At 43.2% G+C, this 19520-nt stretch overlaps 1 protein-coding gene across 3 annotated transcripts; it reads right to left on the bottom strand.

Annotated features, from left to right (window-relative positions):
• Positions 1 to 1761: 1761 nt before the first annotated feature.
• SLC25A51 (solute carrier family 25, member 51) lies at positions 1762 to 19148 on the bottom strand. Of its 3 annotated transcripts, XM_011993737.1 has the most exons (4): positions 17586 to 17645; positions 17049 to 17075; positions 12940 to 13064; positions 1762 to 2751 (listed from the first exon to the last, which is right to left on the bottom strand). In XM_011993737.1, the coding sequence occupies exon 4, from the start codon at positions 2707 to 2709 to the stop codon at positions 1816 to 1818; it is 894 nt and encodes a 297-aa protein (XP_011849127.1). In that variant the 5' UTR covers positions 2710 to 2751; positions 12940 to 13064; positions 17049 to 17075; positions 17586 to 17645; the 3' UTR covers positions 1762 to 1815. The 3 variants fall into 3 exon arrangements, with proteins under 3 accessions (XP_011849127.1, XP_011849125.1, XP_011849126.1); XM_011993735.1 differs by lacking the exon at positions 17049 to 17075 and having other exon boundaries at positions 17586 to 19148; XM_011993736.1 differs by having other exon boundaries at positions 17049 to 17628.
• Positions 19149 to 19520: the final 372 nt, after the last annotated feature.

A 19520-nucleotide genomic window follows, 5' to 3' on the forward strand; every position in this document is an offset into this window, starting at 1 on the left:
TTGGTGCCAAATTATTATTTTTTTTAAATCCTTACATCTGCACCTTGAAAGCAAACTGCAATATCCAGCACAACATTGTCAGACAGAGCTGCTGTAGAGCTATTTACCTTTATTACTGCCTGGCCAATGCTTAATACACTTCATCCTTTACAGCTGGAAGAAGGATGTTCACTGTATTTAACCAGCCTTAGTGCATTTAGAGGTAAACAGCTTTTATGGACTATTTGCCCAGGAACTTTCAGTAAACTACCAAGTTGCAGCCCCGATTTTATTTTGGTCAGTATGTGCATATATTCACATGCAATTACCCAGAAAGAAGAAAAACTGGTTAACAAGAAACCTACCGTCATGTCAGAAGCTGGAAATCAATCTTTAGCTACATAATATTTACAGAAAGGGTTTTAAGATTCATAATCCACTTTTTCAGTCTGTCTCTTATATTTCATTAGTCAATTGGAAGTGGCATATGAGTTTCATCTGGAAAAAATATTTTCACATTTTCTAATTCCTTTGACAAAGTTTTCGTCTGTTAAGGGATGAGAATGCTATTTGGTTATTACCTACTTTTAGAATTCAAACTAACCCTTCGAATGTCTTTATTTAGATTGTATGCTCTCAAATTATCTTATTGTTTTACTGACACAATGGTAAAACGGGGTTCCCAAAGTGTCAAAACCCTAATGGAGTCTCTATTTCCAAGAGTAAAATAAAAGACGGCGAACACTGGGGCGGGGGGGCGCGGTGGTTAAAACTATCCTGAGTCTTTTCCCCCCTCTGTAACATTTAGAAACTAGGGGGAAGTAAGTGGGATTCCATTAATAGACTTCCAAAACAAAATGTTATGGAAGCGTTTACTTTTTAAAAGGAGAGTTTTAAGAGAACAGGATGTTTGAATATGACCAACTCCTACTCAAGGGGAAAAATAACCACAGACCTTTGCTGAGATGGCACCAATAACTGAAAGGAACCAAGCTAAACAGAATTTGATCTATACACAAAATGAAAACTTGTTAACAGGATGGAACACCTATAACAAAATTTAAGTCCCTTCATCTTTTGGCAATGAAATAAGTGAAATTATAAGGACATTTTGGAAGGGTTGAAGGTCACAGTCAGAATCAAACAGAAAACTTCCAAACCTAGAAAGCAAAACGAGAACTTTCATAGCTCCTTGATCTACCATATCTAAACAGAGACAGTACAATGACTATCCAACAGGTGCTTAGTTTCAAAAATAATACAAGCAATTTATCATGAAAAGGCTATACCTAATAAGCTGTTTGTCTTCTCTGTTCTGCCCCTTTGTCATATGCTTGAGCCTAATGAAGAAGGTCCTCTGCAGCTGCTCCTGAGGGCAGAGAAGCAAGCAATGGAGTAACAAAGGAAGCTTGAGGAGCCCCTGGCCCCTGAGGACCTTCTCTCTGGCCAGTCACAGCCACTTATGTTTCAATGCAGGAGACTTCAAGGCCGGTTTGAGAAAAAGAATCCTATCTTGGGGATTAGGTTCCCTGTCAAAGGCCATCAGATGGACAGCTATTTTCCAGGCAATTAGCCTAAAGCTCTTAGGTAATGATAAAAAAAAAAAACCGAACAAAACAAAACAGAAAACAAAACAAAACAAAAAACTTTGTATTTTCCTACTGGAACCTTTTATTCTGTTTTGTTGATGCTGAAGGAAAACAGCTTTGCCCATAACTCACTGTGCCCTGGAGTCATGACACCAACTTGTATTCGGCCAATTAAGAAAGAGGTCAAACTGCATTCTTCTTAGAAGGTCTATTCAGTTGATAAATGGCACTTAACTGATGGTATTTTTCATATAACCTTTAACAAGAACTCATAAGTTGCATTGATTATGCCCCAAGAAATAAGGGACCGATGGTAATTCAGATGGGCACCTCTGAAAAGATTTATCAGTTTTCTGTCCCGTTCCAGCCAGATTTTTTGGAAAACCTTGGGGAAAGACTGAAATTCCCCACCAATCTGAGACTGTATGCGAGTTTTTACAACATTAATTGGAAAAAACAAGAATCCCAACATGGCACCCAATAGACCTCCACAGATAAAATCATTGACCAAATGAGCACTGTGAGTCGTCGCGGTAGGCAGATGCTCCTTAATGGGACCTCGAAGGCCAAAAAACAAGACATTGCTGAGTCCATTCCGGAAAAGAATGGGCACCAAGCCCCGATAATACTCTCCAATTCCATGACATTTCAGTGCCTTGAAAGCCTGATAAGTGTTGGTAAATTTGTCATGATGCTTGTGGTCTTGAAGCAATGTCTGAACTCTTTCCAGTGGAGTGAAAATTGCTTCTGTTGTCCCTGCAAGCACTGCCGCCACGCCACAGGTTGCAAACTCTGGAGCACTGACATGCTTGTGGAGAAGGCAGGATAAATCTTCATAGAGACCAAACATAAGTGCAAGTGTAGTTGTCTTCTGCATCAATGGGGGAAGGATTCCACGATACAAATTTCGAAATCCATCCCTTCTCAACTGAAGTATTGCATCCCGTGTTTTGATGCCATACAGCTGTTGTCGAAAGAGGACCTTCTGAATGGGAAATGTGATTGCGACATTGTTGAAGGCTGCACAGCAGCCACACAAGTAATGCTTCATCTCACCAACATTTGTAATATGAGGTGATATATCTTGTTTTGAAGATGTTAGTATTGGTGACCTCTTTTCATGAGCTTCTGAATCCATCATGTTGCTTAAGATCTTTCTTTTTCATGAAGGACTTTTTTTAACCTACAAATAATAAATGACAACGGGTAAACCCGTTTTATAGAGAGCTAAACACATGGGATTTCTCCCTAATCCATCCTCTAATATCTGGACACCACACTTTCCTTTTCAGACTACATCGGGGATTCTTCACGCGTTCTCAGAAGACCCCTGGAAGTCCCTGAGATCCTTTTGGGAGTCCAGGAGGTTTTCCTTTTTCAAACTACATATCTATGTGAGGCTCGATTTTTTGCATATACTTTAATCAAAACGACTTATCACAACAGACTGCAGTAAACAGTAAACTCCATCTGTCTTTTAAATTAGACATGCAAGAGGCTTAGAAAACTGTAAAATATTTTCTAATGACTGTAAAATCATTAGAAAAAAATGGGAGGAATGAATGTTATTTTTCATGAAAATGTGTTAACATGTAATCATTACCTCAAATGATTAACATGTTTATCATTACCTCAAAAATCATATTTTAATTTTAAATTCCTAAAGACCCTGATATCAGTCCACATAAACAAAGGCTGTTTGGGGCCCACAATAATTTTTAAGAGTATAAAGGAGTCCTAACAGCAATAATTTTCAGAGCCACTAGACTAGTTCGTAATTACTGACTACACTATATAACGGTATCTATCGTCCTGCTGAAATAGGCACACATTCCTCCCATGAGAAGTAAAACAGCAAGACATACATTCATTCTATTAATATTTACACTTCTTTGGTACCTACTATGAGCTAGGTCCTCTGCTAAGTTGCTAGAGATTCAAAGATAAGGAACTCACAAACTAATAGAATGTGCCAACGTGGACAAGTACACCAATGTGACAGCTTCTATGATAACCAACCATTGCGGGAACACAGGTAAGGGACACTGAACATGCACCTTGGAAGGTGGAGGTGTGGGATGATGGGTGCAAGGAGGGCCTGCAGGTATGTACCATGCACTCTATTTTCATATATGAATTCTCAAAGCAACTCCATAAAGTATTATTTTTCCAGTTTTACAAATGAACAAAACCAGTATTCTCTTTTGTTCTGTTCAAGGCACAGCTAGTAACTGGTGGGGTCAGCATTCTGAAATGAAGTCTGACTGACTCCAGGGCTCATATCTCTGCTACCATATCACAGATGGCAATGACTTTGTGAGGCTGCCCTGAGATAAGAGGTAGCTATACTAGATACTGCTGAAAATGACAGGAACTAAGCCAAAGTTCCACCCCTATAAAACACCTCCTTCTGTAAAATGTACAATCTTTCCTTGCCAGTCATCTAAATCTGATTCCTCCTCCCTGAAAAAATCCAGATCCAAATAGTTGGGTCATACCGAACAATTCCTACCTTCCAGTGCTGATCTTGGAGATCACCTTTATTTGGGGGATAACATGACAATTGTATTATATCTTAGATATAATAGAAATATATACAAACTTCCATATATTAGAAATATATATATGAGGCTAAATATTTTTTAACTGGATTTTAATTCCTTAACAGTAAGAGACTGGCCAGGCATGGTGGCTCATGCCTGTAATCCCAGCACTTTGGAAGGCTGGGGCGGGAGGACTGCTTGAATCAGGAGCTTGAGACCAGCGTGGGCAACATAGAGAGATCCCATGCCTACAAAAAAGTTAAAAATTAGCTGGGCATGGTAGCACACGCCTGTAGCCCCAGCTATGTGGGATGCTGAGGTGGGAGGATCAGTTGAGCCAGGGAGGTCAAGGCTGCGGTGAGCCATGATTGCACCACTGCACTCTAGCCTGGGCAACAGAGCAAGACTCTTGTTTTTAAAAATAACAGTAATTTAAAAATTAAAAATAGTAGTCAGGCGCAGTGGCTCACACCTGTCATCCCAGCACTTTGGAAGACCAAGGCGGGAGGATTGCATGAGGCCACAAATTTGTGCCCAGCCTAGGCAACATGGTGAGACTCTGCCTCTACAAAAATCAAAATAAATTCGCAGGGCATGGTGGCGTGCACCTGCAGTCCCAACTACTGGGAAGGTGGAGGCAGAAGGACCTCTTGAGCCCAGGAAGTTGAGGCTGCAGTGAGCTGTGTTCATGTCACTGTGTTCCAGCCTGGGTGAAAGAGTAATATCCTGCTAACAAAAAAAAAAAAAAAAAAAAAACATACGATCCAACAATCCTACTATCCTACTTCTGGGGCTATAACCAAAATAATTGAAAGCGCAGCCTCAAAGACCTTGAACACCCACGTTCACAGAAGTACTATTCACAACAGCCACGAGGTGGAAGCAATCCAAACCATATTTAAGGGTTGCAATGGGAAATAATAAAAACAACAAAAAACTGTCTAGGTCTTTCACTTGGAACAAAAAATTGCCAAGTTCTTTATGTTTTTTTTCCTCCTCATACTACACACATGCTGTGGTGAACTGCTCAACATTCAGGACAAAAGATGTTAAGGAAAACCATGATCACTCTCAAAGTAAAAAGCACAGAGCTGAGGCACAGAAAGAATCAGAAAGCATTAGTTCCTAAGGGGCATGTATCTGCCAGAGCCACCGATGCATAACGAATATGGAACACATACACAACCATAATTTTCCTTCTAAGACGGCAGATTAAGAAAACAATTCACACAACATGTACACAAAGATTCAGCCATAAGATAGTCACAGCCAGGCTTTTAACAGCAAATACTGAACACAAATGCTCAACAGTAAAGGACACAATGTGTAAGTGAAGATGTATCCACAGGATGAGACATATAGTTATTAAAAATAAAGAAGTGTTTAAGGTTCAGTGTAGGATTAATTTTGAATTTTTAGTGGTATTTAGATGGAAAGTAAAAATTAAATAGTTATGTCAGGTACCTATGTCAGGGGAGATAAAACATGCAAATAATTAGACAACAGGGAGATAAATGAAATCATGTAAGGTATCAAGGCCCCGTAGAGCAGGAGGTCATTCATCAGCTGTCTGGAGGGAATGACAGGCAGAACATGACCCCTGGGCTCGACTCTGAAAGCTGAATAAGTGTCACTATGCACGTAAGGGTGAAGCACATTTTAGCCAGTGGAGCAGCACAGGCTAAGGCATAGGTGTTGGGCTAAAGGAGCACCGACACTGCACTCTTGGAGGTTACCTGTGTGTGCCTGCAGGGGCACAACGTAGGTGGAGAAGGATGGGTAGCTGATGAGGACAGAGAAGTAGGTTAGGACCCTCAGGAAAATCCCAAGACCCTCTGAACAATACTACATTATATATATATAATTTTTTTTTTCTTTTTTTTGAGATAGTGTCTCACTTTGTTGCCCAGGCTGGAATGCAGTGGTGCAATCTTGGCTCACTGCAGCCTCAACCTCCTGGGGTCAAGCAATCCTCCCATCTCAGCCCTCTGACTAGCTGGGACTACAGGCACATGCCACTACACCTGGTTAATTTTTTTTTTTTTTGAGATGGAGTCTCACTCTGTCGCCCAGGCTGCAGTATAGTAGCACAGTCTTGGCTCAATGCAACCTCTGCCTCCTGGGTTCAAGCAATTTTACTGCCTCAGCCTCCTGAGTAGCTGGGATTACAGGTGCGCACCACCCATGCCTGGCTAGTTTTTGTATTTTCAGTAGAGACGGAGTTTTGCCGTGTTGGCCAGGCTGGTCTCGAACTCCTTACGTCAGGTGATTCGCCTGCCTCGGCCTCCCAAAGTGCTAGGATTACAGGTGTGGGCCACAGCGCCCGGCCCAATTTTTGTATTTTTTGTAGAGATGGGGTTTCACCATGTTGCCCAGGCTGGTCTCGAGCTTCTGGGCTGAAGTGATTCAACCGCCTCAGCCTCTCAAGGTGCTGGGATTATAGGCGTAAGTCACTGTGCCCGGCCAAAATATTTTGCTTTCTCTTATGAAGCAGATGAAAGAAACTATTTTATTTAAGTATGTTACACTAAGATCTGTATGTCCTTTTCTAAGCATATAGACTATTATTAAGAAAATGTATTATTAAGAAAATGTATTATTAAGAAAATGTAGACTATTATTAAGAAAATCTATGGCCTAATGCCTCTTTGGAGTTTGAGTTGCTTTGCTGTCATGTTTCTAAAGATGAACTCTTCTTAACTAAGAGCAAGTTAGGACTAGTATCACTGCAGGCCCAAAGTCTACCCTAAGGAAGGTAGTATGAGGAGTCAGGAAACTTCTCCCCACTCAAAGAAAGTCACTTGGTTGTATCCAGAGAGCTGGGCAGTGTCAGAGCTCAAACCTTTCACAGTCCCTCCCTGATCAGGAGAGCCATACCACCTCTAAGGTTCAAAATATTTTGTTCAGTTGAAGAAACCTGCTCTGAAAATTTGTTTCACTGCCATTTAAACAGAGAGAAATTACTTCCAATTTTGCCAGTTACTAATGTGGTTAGATTATGAAGTCACCTGTATGCTCCATTGACAGATGCCAGATTCCTTGGAGTTGGGCTGTTTGTAGATCCAGTAACAACAACAACAAAAATTTAAATAAAAATTCACAAAAGAAATGTGTATTACCTAAATGAATAGAGAAAAAAAGCTGGAAATCAATTAAACACACAGAAAGCCTCTCCTCCAGGCTCACTGGCCTACTCGGGTCTCATCTCACCTGAACTAATGCCAGGGACTCTGCAGCAATCAGCTTGACTCTGTTCACCTTACCCACCCCTATTCCCTGCCCTCTTCCAACCTACTCATCATTTTCAAAAGAAACACCCACACTACCAAGCGAAAAAAGTGAGGTGTGTAACAATGCATTTTGGAATCTAACATCAGCACAGAGATACCTCAGGGTTTAGAATGGTTGCACCGTACTCTGAAATGACTGCACTGCATACAATTTATTCTATCTCCTATTTATGGTTGCTTTTTTTTTATTATTATTTTTTATGGTTTTGTTTTATATTATTAAGGTTTGGAAAAGTCTGTGGACAATTCAGCTTGCCAAGTGTGTGAGTGGGTTTATAAAAGCTGTATGTTTTTAATTCCAAGACCTTCCAGAAGTGTCTAGAGGAAAGGTCTAATTAAACCTGCCCCCACCCACCTTTTCTTTTTTTAATTTTTTTTTTTTTTTTTTTGAGGCAGAGTCTTGCTTTCCTGCCCAGGCTGGAATGCAGTGGCACGATCTCGGCTCACCGCAACCTCCATCTCCTGGGTTCAAGTGATTCTCCTGCCTCAGCCTCCCGAGTAGCTGGGATTACAGGCGCCTGCCACCATGCCTGGCTAATTTTTGTATTTTTAGTAAAGACGGTATCAACATGTTGGCCAGTCTGGTCTTGGACTCCTGGCCTCAAGCGATCCATCCACCTCGGCCTCCCAAAGTGCTGGAATTACAGGCATGAGCCACTGGCCTGGTCTTTTAAAAAATTTTTTAAGTTCAGAGGTACATGTGAAAGTTTGTTATGTAGATAAACTTGTGCCATGGGGTTTGTTGTACAGTTTATTTTGTCACCCAGGTATTAAGCCCAGTACCCATTAGTTATTTTTCCTGATCCTCTCCCTCCTCCCACCCTCCACCCTCCTATAGGCCCCAGTGTCTATTGTTCCCCTCTATGTGTCCGTGAGTTCACATCATTCAGCTTCCACTTATAAGTGAGAACGTGTGGTATTTGGTTTTCTGTTCCTGAGTTAGTTTGCGAAGAATAATGGCTTCCAGCTCCATCCATGTTCCGGCAAAGGACACGATCTTGTTCTTTTTATGACTGCATAGTATTCCATGGTGTATGTAGACCACGTTTTCTTTATCCTTATACTACTGATGGGCATTTAGGTTGATTCCATGTCTTTGCTATTGTGAATAGTGCTGCAGTGAACATGGATGTGCATGTGTCCTTATAGTAGAACTATTCCTTTGGGTATTATTTTTTTCTATTTTGCCTTTAAACAATGCAGCAATGGGCAACCTTGTACCTATACCATGTGAATTCTTTTGCCATTAAAAACTTTTTTTTTTTTGAGACAATGTCTCATTCTGTTGCCCAGGCCAGGATGCAGTAGAACAATCATGGTTTACCATAACCTTGAACTCCTAGGTTCAAATGACCCTCCTGCCTCAGCCTCCTGAGTAGCTGGAACTACAGGCACACAGCACCACATTCCACCTTTTTTTTTTTTTTTTACTTTTTTTTTTTGTAGAGAAGAGGTCTTACGTTAGCCAGCCTGGTCTCCAACCTCTAGCCTCAAGTGATCCTCATGCCTCAGCTTCCCAAGGTGCTGGGATTACAAGGAGTGAGCCACCTTGCCTGCCATTTAAAATTCTGAATATGATTCAGCATCTTTCATTTCTACTGACCACTTCTTTACTCTATATTTTTCATATATGTTGCCCATTTTTCTGCTGGCGCTTTGGTTGTCTTACTGATTTGTAAAATACCTTTTGGATATGAAGAAAATGAATCTAGTTATATTAGTCAAATTATGGCAAATAATTTTTCCATGTCTATATCATTTTTATACACTAAAGTTCTTAATTTGGATATTAAATATCTCAACTTCTAGATTTCCTGTTCTCCTCAGAAGGTCTTCATTACTCCAAAATTACAAACAAGTAATCCAGGCTTCCTTCCACAACCTTTTTTTTTTTTTGAGAGAGTCTCACTCTATCATCTAGGATGGAGTGCAGTGGTATGATCTCGGCTCACTGCAACCTCTACCTTTCTGGTTCAAGTGATTCTTCTGCCTCAGCCTCCCAAGTAGCTGGGATGATAGGTGTGTGCCACCATGCCCTGCTAATTTTTATATTTTTAGTAGAGACAAGGTTTTGCCACATTGGCCAGGCTGGTCTCAAACTCCTGGCCTCAAGTGACCTGCCAGCCTCAGCCTCCCAAAGTGCTCAGATTACAGGCCCTTCCATAATTTTTATGGTTTCATTTATCACGTACACTGTAATCTCTCTGGCATATCAGTATAAGAAGTGAGGCAAAGACAAGAGACTGCCAACATCACTGATGAACTTTGTTTCCAGTAGTCGCAGCATAATCTAAATACCCATGGGCATTCGCGTTTATTTCTGCACTCCATTCTTTTCCACAAAGAGCCTAGTACTTCTTCTCTAGTCCTAACCTGTTTTAACCTATTGCAGCATCAGAATACAGTTCATCACCTAGTAGGGCTTCCCCTCCAAAGAGAATTATTACAGTTTTTCTGGTCCTCTCACTTTTCTCAGGTAAACTTCCGTGTACTCTTTCCCAAAATCCTGTTGGTGTTCTATGGCGGAAGATGTATCCACAAAATGATGCATATATAGTAAAAATAGGCCAGGTAGCCGGGCACAGTGGCTCATGCCTGTAATCCCAGTACTTTGGGAGGCCGAGGTGGGCGGATCACTTGAAGTCAGGAGTTCAAGACCAGTCTGGCCACTATAGGGAGATAAGTACAATCATAGAAGGTATCAAGGCCATGTACAGCAGGAGGTCATTGACTAGCTGTCTGGAGGGAATGACAGACACGACATGGCAAGTCTATTTTAATTCTAAATACTGATCATCTTTTCAAAATTGAATGTTAACTTTGCAAGAACTTGGTATCTTCCTATTTATTTACAACTTTTTGCAAACCTTAAAGCATTAAGATTTTCTTCACATAGATCTTATTTCTTACATCAATGTATTTTACCTTTTTGGTTACTATTACATTTTGTTTTAAATTTTTTTTTTTTTTTTTGGAGACGGAGTCTCGCTCTGTTGCCCAGGCTGGAGTGCAGTGGCCGGATCTCAGCTCACTGCAAGCTCCGCCTCCCGGGTTTATGCCATTCTCCTGCCTCAGCCTCCCAAGTAGCTGGGATGATAGGTGTGTGCCACCATGCCCTGCTAATTTTTATATTTTTAGTAGAGACAAGGTTTTGCCACATTGGCCAGGCTGGTCTCAAACTCCTGGCCTCAAGTGACCTGCCAGCCTCAGCCTCCCAAAGTGCTGGGATTACAGGCTTGAGCCACCGCGCCCGGCCTTGTTTTAAATTTTTTAATTTTTTTCTTTTTGAGATGGGATTTCACTATGTTGCCCAGGTTGGTCTTCAACTTCTGGGCTCAAGCGATCCTGCTGCCTCAGTCTCCCAAAGAGGGATTACTGACATGAGCCACTTTGCCCTGCCTGATTATTATTATTCATAGGCTATTTATTTCCATCAATTTTCTAATTAGTTTTTGTTTGCATAAGAAAAAAACTAACAATTCTTGGGTATTAAGGTTAGAACCAGCTAACTTACTGAATTCTTACTATGTCTCAGTTTTTTGGTGAATTTGTTTCAGTTTCCACAATGTAAAAGATCACTTGCAAAAAATTTTGCCTTCTCTTTTATGTGTAATTCTTTCTTCTTATTGGACAAATACTTCCTGAACAAAGTTAAATTATAATAAAGGATTATAATAAATTATAATCATTATAATCCCCATATAATTACATATATATATAATCATAGTTCTTATATTTTTCTTGACACCTGTGGGAACTCCCTAGGGATTATCATTAGTTGGCTTTTGGTTTTAAACAGGAAGTTCTTGTCATCTCAGTGTTCATAATCCAGGTCCTAGCAGTTTTCAAGTTTACACAGGGAAACAAATCATCAAGACACAAAAACATTCACTGATCAGCTGAGTTATATAAGATTTATTTCCACTCAAGTATCCTTCCTCCCCGTTTATCATCCACCCCCACCCATCTGTAGGACTGTACTGTAAACGTGAAGTGAAAGAGGCCTTCCTACTGCTATCACATAATTTCATCTCACAAATTATGCCAAAACCCCAAGACTTCAATCTATATTCATTCTAAGAATTAGCAGAGCTGCAATTATAACTTCAGCTTCTGCCCCTAACTATTAACTATGAAATTGTGCTTCCCATTAAAAATGGATTCCAGGCCAGACGCGGTAGTTTACACCTGTAATCCCAGCACTTTGGGAGGCCGAAGCAGGCAGATCACTTGAGGTCAGAAGTTCGAGACCAGCCTGGCCAACATGGAGAAACGCTATCTGTACTAAAAATACAAAATTTAGCCAGGCATCTGTAATCTCAGCTACTCAGGAGGCTGAGGCAAGAGAACTGCCTGAACCCAGGAGGCAAGGTGCAGTGAGCCAAGATTGCACCACTGCACTCCAGTCTGGGCAACACAGCAAGGCTCCGTCTCAAAAATAAATAAATAAATAAATAAAATAAAAAAGGATTCAATTTTTCTAGTCAACTGATAAGTCAAACTGAGAGAATTTTCAAACGTGGGAAGGAAATATACATTTATTATTGTTGTACTGAAGTTCAATCACCTCCACACCTTCCCACCACCAATAACTCAAAAGTCTATCTTAAACTTTGGTCAAATGCTTTTAGGAAGCTCCTGAGATGATCATACAAACACTGGAGATAGAGCCAGTGCAATATTTAAGAGTACAGCCTCCGGAACCTACTAATTACCTGGGTTTAAATCCTAGCTCCACCACACACGTACTGTGTGACCTTTGACAAGTCACTCTATAGCTTACTCTCTTTATAAAACACGGCTGTTAACTACCTCATAGACTAGCTCAATTAACTGAGCTAATAACATGTAAAGTGCCCGGGAGAACAGTCTAGTGTACAGTAGGTACTCAACAAAGGCAAGCTAATTTATTAGTCTTTTCTGACTTATTCATTTGGTGTATTATGTTAGTGTATTTCTTGGTGATTACTCACCCTTGTAATATGTAGATAAATGCTACTTGGCTGTGGTGAAATATTCTTTTATCATACTGCTAACTTCCATTTGGTAATATTTTAAAATTTCATATTATTGTTCATAACAGATCATGTTGTCATTTTTTTTTTCTTCTTTTACAAGACAGGGCCTCCCTCTGTCACCCAGGCTGGGGTGCAGTGGTACAATCATGGCTCACTGCAGCCTCAAGCTCCCAGCCTCAAGCAATTCTCCCAGCTGGGACCACAACGTGCATCACCATGCCTGGCTAATTTTTCACTTTTTTGTAGAGACAGGGTCACTCTGTGTTGCTCAGGCTGGTCTGAAGCTCCTTGGCTCAAGCAATCCTTCTGTCTCAGCCTCCCAAGGTGTTGGGATTATGGGCATAAGCCTTAGCACTCAGATAAGTTTCCAGTTTTAATGCTATCTTCACATTAAGTGCCAGTATCAATGTTCCACTGGCTTTGTAAGAAGAGTATGTGATTCCCCGACCCCCCCATCATACTGTAGAACAATTTAAACCTTATCAAAATGATCTGTTCCTTGAAGTTTAAAAGAATTCACCTGTGACATCACCTGAGCCTGGAGTTTGGCAGGATGACAGCTTTGTGATAATGTTCCCAATTTCTTCCATTGTTATTGTTCTGTTAGGTTCTCTCTTCTCAAGTCAATTTTGATAACTGGATTTCCTTTAAAAAAAAAAAAATTCTGGTTTAATTCATATAGCCTTTTTTTTTTTTTTTGTAGAGACAGGGTCTCACTATGTTGTCCACAGTGGTCTCAAACTCTTGGGCTCAAGTGTTTCACTCGCCTTGGCCTCCCAAAGTGTTGGGATTACAGGCATGAGCCACTGCTCCCAGCCTATTTTTATTTTTAAAGACAGGGTCTTGGCCACATGTGGTGGCTCACACCCGTAATCCCACCACTTTGGGAGGCCGAGGCAGGTGGATCATGAATGAGGTCAGGAGATTGAGACCATCCTGGCTAACATGGTGAAACGACATCTCTACTAAAAATACAAAAAATTCGCCAGGCGTGGTGGCACACACCTGTAGTCCCAGCTACTTGGGAGGCTGAGGCAGGAGAATAGCTTGAACCCCGGAGGCGGAGGTTGCAGGGAGCCAAGACTGTGCCACTGCACTCCAGCCTGGGCGACAGAGCGAGACTCCATCCAAAAAGAAAAAAAGAAAAAGAAAATGACAAGGTCTTGTTCTGTCACCCAGACTGGAGTACGGTGGTACGATCATGGCTCACTGCAGCCTGGACCCTCGGGGCCTCAGTCTCCTGAGTAGCCAGGACCACAGGCGCATGCCACCATGCTTGGCTAACTTTTAAAAATAATTTTTAGTAGAGAGAAGGTCTCGCTATGTTGCCTAGGCTAGTCTTGAACTCCTGGGCTCAAGTGATCCTCCTGCCTTGGCCTCCCAAAATGCTGAGATTTACAAGCCACTGCACCCATCCAACACTTGCTGTTTTAAAAAATTATTTCTAACCTGTGTACATATGTTCCCTTCTTTCTTGAGCAGAGTTATCAGTTTATCTAATTGATAACCTTCCCACTCCTAGCAAAGAAGCAGCTTGTGAATTACCAATTTTACTATTTCTCAGTTTTGTTTTGTTTTGTTTTGTTTTTTGAGACAGAGTTTCGCTCTGTTACCTGAGCTGAAGTGCAGTGGCTACCTCACAGCTCTGTGTACTCACTGCAGCCTTGACCTCCTGGGCTCAAGCAATCCTCCCTCCTCAGCCATCTGAGCACCTGGGACCACAGGCCCACACCACCAAGCCCAGCTAATTTTTGTACGTTCTGTGGAGACAGGGTTTCGCCACGTTGCCCAGGCTGGTCTCAAACTCCTTGGGCTCACGCCATCTGCTGGCCTTGGCCTCCCAAAGAGGACTATAGGCATCAGCCACCGTGCCCACCTAGTTTAAAAAAAAATTTTTTTTTTTTTGAGACAGAGTCTCACTCTGTTGCCCAGGCTGGAGTGCAGTGGCGCAATCTCGGCTCACCGCAACCTCTGCCTCCCGGGTTCAAGCGATTCTCCAGTCTCAGCCCCTCAAGTAGCTAGGACTATGGGTGCACACCACCACGCGTCGGTAATTTTTCTATTTTGAGTAGAGACAGGGTTTCACTACACTGGTCAGGCTGGTCTCGAACCCCTGACCTCAGGTGATCCACCTGCCTCGAACTCCCAAAGTGCTGGGGTTACAGGTGTGAGCCACTGCACCCAGCGGTTTAAACATTTTTTAATTGCTTTTCCTCTTTATTATCTTTCTCCTACTTGGTCTGGGTTTATTTTCTTTTACTGTTTTTTTTGTTTGTTTGTTTGTTTGTTGAGACTGAGTCTCATTATGTCACCCAGGCTGGAGTGCAGTGGCACGATCCTGATTCACTGCAACCTCTGCCTCCCGGTTTCAAGTCATTCTCCTGCCTCAGCCTCCCAAGTAGCTGGGATTACAGGCGTGCCACTGCACTTGGCTAATTTCTGTATTTTTAGTGGTGACGGGGTTTCACTATGTTGGCCAGACTGGTCTTGAACTCCTGAGCTCAAGTGATCCAAACTCCCTTGGCTTCCCAAAGTGCTGGGATTACACGCGTGAGTCACCGTGCCCAGCTTTTTTTCTTGTAATTCTTAAGTGAGACAACTATTTCTATCCTTTGTTTCATAACTTGACTGTTTAAGGCTATGTACTTTCCTTTGAGCAAAACTTTTACTACTACTTAAGAGAGCTGGCATGTCGTCTTAACTCTACTTGCTTATAAGTGTCCCAAAATCTTCAGTTAGTCAGTTTAGTGCTGTTATTCACAGTAAAAATAGGATTAAAAGGAAAAAAAAAAGGTTCCAGAATATCATCTGTTCCCTCTCTCCTCTCCCTTTCTTAATATACGCAGTTTTGGGGCTTAATAGGATTAACTTCAAGATACGTTCTAGACACTGAAGTTTGTCCGGGTATTGAGTTTGATAATTACTAGTCTACTACATCCTTACTTTTTACTGTTTCAGCTGATAGGCATGAGTTAAAAACTCTTAGTAGTACACTTACAAGCTAAGATTAATCAATATTTGAAGTCCTAACACTTAGTCTAGAAATGCCTGATACCCATGTAATGCTTTGCACTTCTTCAGTTTCAGAATTAAACAATGTTAAATCAACAAGAATATTTAATGTACATGATTACATGATATTGTGACAATTTATGAATGTCAAAACCATTTTATTTTTACATACTGAGCACACGAAATATTTTACATTCTAAAGTCACCACCTACAAGCTGTTTACGTACGCTCCTTGACAGGACAAGCCAAGTTATTTGTGTACATGAACAACAATAAAAATCTTGTCCATGCTCACTTTTACTGGAATGTTACTTGTATTACTTTCTGAAATTTTGCAAATAAAGGTTAGTTTATTTATGACTCTGAGAATGGGTACTGTTATTAAACAAGCGGAAAATTACAGCTAACAGAAGTTAACCATTTATTGACCACCATATCAAACTATTTTAAGAACATTACTGTACATTAAGATTCTCAGATTTAAAAAATAGGTCTAGATGGGGAAAAAAAATGTTATGAAACCCTCTCGGACTTCACAGATTTAAAGCTTTTTCTCTAGTTTAATCCTACACACCAGGATAGTGTGAACAGGTTCTTAATTTAGCAATAGAAGGATAATGTGCACAGCATTATTTGGTAGTGCAGTTTAGAATTTTGCATGTTTACCTATACTGTGAACATGGTTAAATTTCTTTGCTAAATTGATCTTTATACTTTTATTCATTAATGTGGATAATTCTTTGCAATTTATTGCAAAATTTATTTACCATAACTTTACGCTTGTGTGCTACGTAAAACTATCTCATCATAAGGGAGCAGTTAATGAACTTGACTTTCAAGCAACTACAAGTGTCAAGCTCCTGTGACTAAGAAAACAGTGTAAAGTCTAAAACCTTACTGTAATGTACAGCCTACATGGATCAGCATGATCCAGATATGATCCAAATACAAAGGTCTCTGCAAAAACTGGGGAGAGGGTGACTCCAGTTCTCAAAGGATGTGAATTTCCACTAGTCAGCAGGTCTGAGTCAGCATTCAGAACAAGATCAGCCTGGGTCTAGCCCTAGTTATGACACTATCTTGCCAATACAAAGACAAAGCAATATCTGATTTTAAAATCCACTAATCTGAGTTTGCTTTCATTTACCAAACGAGAGATCAGACAAATCAACTCCTAGCTTATTTTCCCCTGAGATACGCTAAGGGTGACTCCAGTTCCAAAGCGGTAACCTGTGCTCTGAACCACTATGGGACCTCAAGAGTCCAAGCATCTTTTGATCCTACGGAATCCTTTCAAAGCACGGGCAGAGGAGGCTCAAAATGGCAAGGTCACTACACATTTCAAGGGCTTCTGTTTCACAGATTACAAGTAGAGAGAAACAGAAGGTGGGAATTAAGATCAGCTAGGTAGAGCTGTGAGGTGCAAAACAAAGGTTATGCAGAAAGTTGAGGTGCTGACATACTCCATCTAGCTAAACTGAACACCAAATAATGGATGGAGACTAACACCACCACCACCATCGTCCCCGAAAATCCTTGTACAAGTGAGCTTCCTACAACGCGATGCAACATGGTGTCGCAGAACAAGCACTGCCAGGTTATGTAGCTGAACTTACCGTTCTCCAGGCGTCCATTTCCCCAACCTGTGAAAAGCGGGGAGGGGGTTGGACAAGATCACTAAGTCCTCTTCCGTCTCTGACACTCCACAGCCAGGGGTCCCGAGGTGAGGCAGAAATCCCAGTCTCCCGGGAGGCAAGGGCCCTTGCGCGGTGCCAGCCCCGCTTTCCCCCGAGTGCAGGTAGCGCCTGGCTCCTCCCCGCCCCTGCGGTTCCTGTGCACTAGGGAGGTGACTCCCCAGCCTCGGGCGCGCCCGAATGAAGGGACAACGCCTTCGCGGGAAAGGTCGCCCAGCAGCCGGACAAACACCCGGGGCAGGCGGGGGAGCCGGGAGCCGAGGAGGCTCAGAACTGATTCAGTGCGCGCCGCCTGGGTGGGGCCCGCAGGGGCCGAGCCAGCGCAGCTGGAGCGCGCAGAAGACGGGGATGGGCCCCCAGGGCGGCAGGCTACCCCAACGGGGCCTTCGGTGCATTTCCCCTCCCTCCAACCTCTTGCTACGGGAACCCGGTGCTTCCCCACGCCCGCCCCGCACTCACCCATCGCCACCCGCGTCCCGCAGGACCGATAGCGAGCCGGCGCCCGCGCAGGCGCAGACCGTGACCGACCCAGGGGCTGCGGCGCAGAACTACGCGCCAGGCGCCGTTGCGGTCACGTGAGGGAGACGCCGCCCCGCCTCCTCTCCCTCGGCCCGCGGCCCGCCAGATGTCGCCAGCCTGCTTTTCCTGGCCGCAGGCCGCCGCGGCGGGGCAGGTAAAGGGCCACGCCAGCACACCTGCCAGGTTGCGGGCTCTGCTAGCCTCGATGCTTCACCCTTAATGCCGTACGGTGGCCTCAGCGTGCCAGAAACAGCCAACGCGCGTTCTCTAGCGCGCTGCCTGCAGGGGGCGTCTGGGCATTGTCGGTTTTAGGGGGCTAGCGCCTTCGCGGAAGACTCCAAAGTGCCCTCTGTGGAGCCTTGTTGGGTATCTTCAAACCTTCAGAGGGACCTTTTATCAGCGACCCATTCCGCAGTTCACAGAAGAACACACTTTGTGCGTGCTTTGGAACATACGAATCACTTTTAAACGTTTTAACTTTTTCCTTCGAAGCTCAGACCGCTTGCGGGGGGCTTGGAAGGAGCGCTGCCCCGGGAGTTAGAAGGCCTGGGTCAAAGTCATAGCCCTCGTACTTCTTGAGAGTGACCTTGGACGAGTCGCTGGACCCTGAGCCCCAAATCCCCGTCTGAAAAGTAACCCGTGCCTTGTGTGCGTCCCCGGGCTGTTGTAGGAGACTGTGGAAATGAGGGTTCTGACTCTGAGTTGGAAACTGGAACGCACACAACAGATGGGAGGCGTTGAAGGAAACGGAAAGGTCGGTCTGAGGGGAGAGGCGTTTCAGGAGGCTTGTGGATGTGTGAAGTGTGTGCACTGTGCTTGGGGACAGCCCAGGCAGTAACCCCACCCCAGTGAAGCGTTCTTGGGGGGATCGGCTCCGGGTGGGCGACGTTCGCCGCGTGCCCCCTTCCCCCGAGAGCACTTTGTAGACACTGACTCCAAAAGCGGGTCTGGTCTTTGCCCAGCTCCGCTTTGGCTGTCGTGCTTAGCTGCCTCTCGGGAAGCTGGAGACCAGGCTCCCCTATTCCAGCAAACGCTCCATTGAGGAACCTACTGCGTGCAAGGTCCTGGGGAGCTTAGCGTCTGATGAAGGCTACAAAAACAAAAGAGTGGAAATTCAGAAGCATGGGGGGCCTCCCCGCTCGAGGGAGATCCAGAGATGGCTTCACAGAGTAGACGTTTGAACTGGGCCTTGGAGGGTGGATGGGTGGAGTTTGGCCCAGTGGAGAAACTCATAGCAGCAGGAGATAAGACTGTAAGGGTCAGGTGGTGGGGCTGGATAGTGCGAATCTTGACTGTCAGACACAGGCACCTGCCATCTAATTAGTATGCGAGGGATAAATTTTGGACTCCACAGGATAAGGATAAAGCTACACAATGGCTTAGAACAATTAATCGGGCAACAGTTGGAAAGGGCCTTTGCCTCAAAATTATGTTTGCCCTGTCTTGTGTGAATGCCTATTCAGATGTATTATTCGAAAAATAAATAAACCAGGCAGGCATCCAGCGTGTTCATAAGCATAAATAATTAATTTCAGATTAGAATGGAGAGGTTATTCTCCTGTGGTAAAACCTGAACAAGAAGGAAAAGACTGAAACACACAATTGGGGCACACCAGACTCAGAAAATCCCAGGCTAACGGGAAAGCTCAGGTCTGGAGCTGAGCCAGTCTGCTTCTTTTATGCTGCAGGTCACAGCACAGGCCTCTGCGCCTCCAGCTCTCTGTTTCTTGTCAGAAACCCCCAGGCCCTTCATTGGCTCTTCTTGGGCATATGAATGTTGGGGATGAAAACCCTCTATTTTTGGATTCCGGATCCATCTTAAAGTTAGTCCTTCATTTCTGTCCTTATCCACCCATTGCTGCATTCCATACCTCC

This window comes from Mandrillus leucophaeus, unplaced genomic scaffold (genome assembly GCF_000951045.1).
Source record: "Mandrillus leucophaeus isolate KB7577 unplaced genomic scaffold, Mleu.le_1.0 Scaffold433, whole genome shotgun sequence".
NCBI lineage: Eukaryota > Metazoa > Chordata > Mammalia > Primates > Cercopithecidae > Mandrillus > Mandrillus leucophaeus.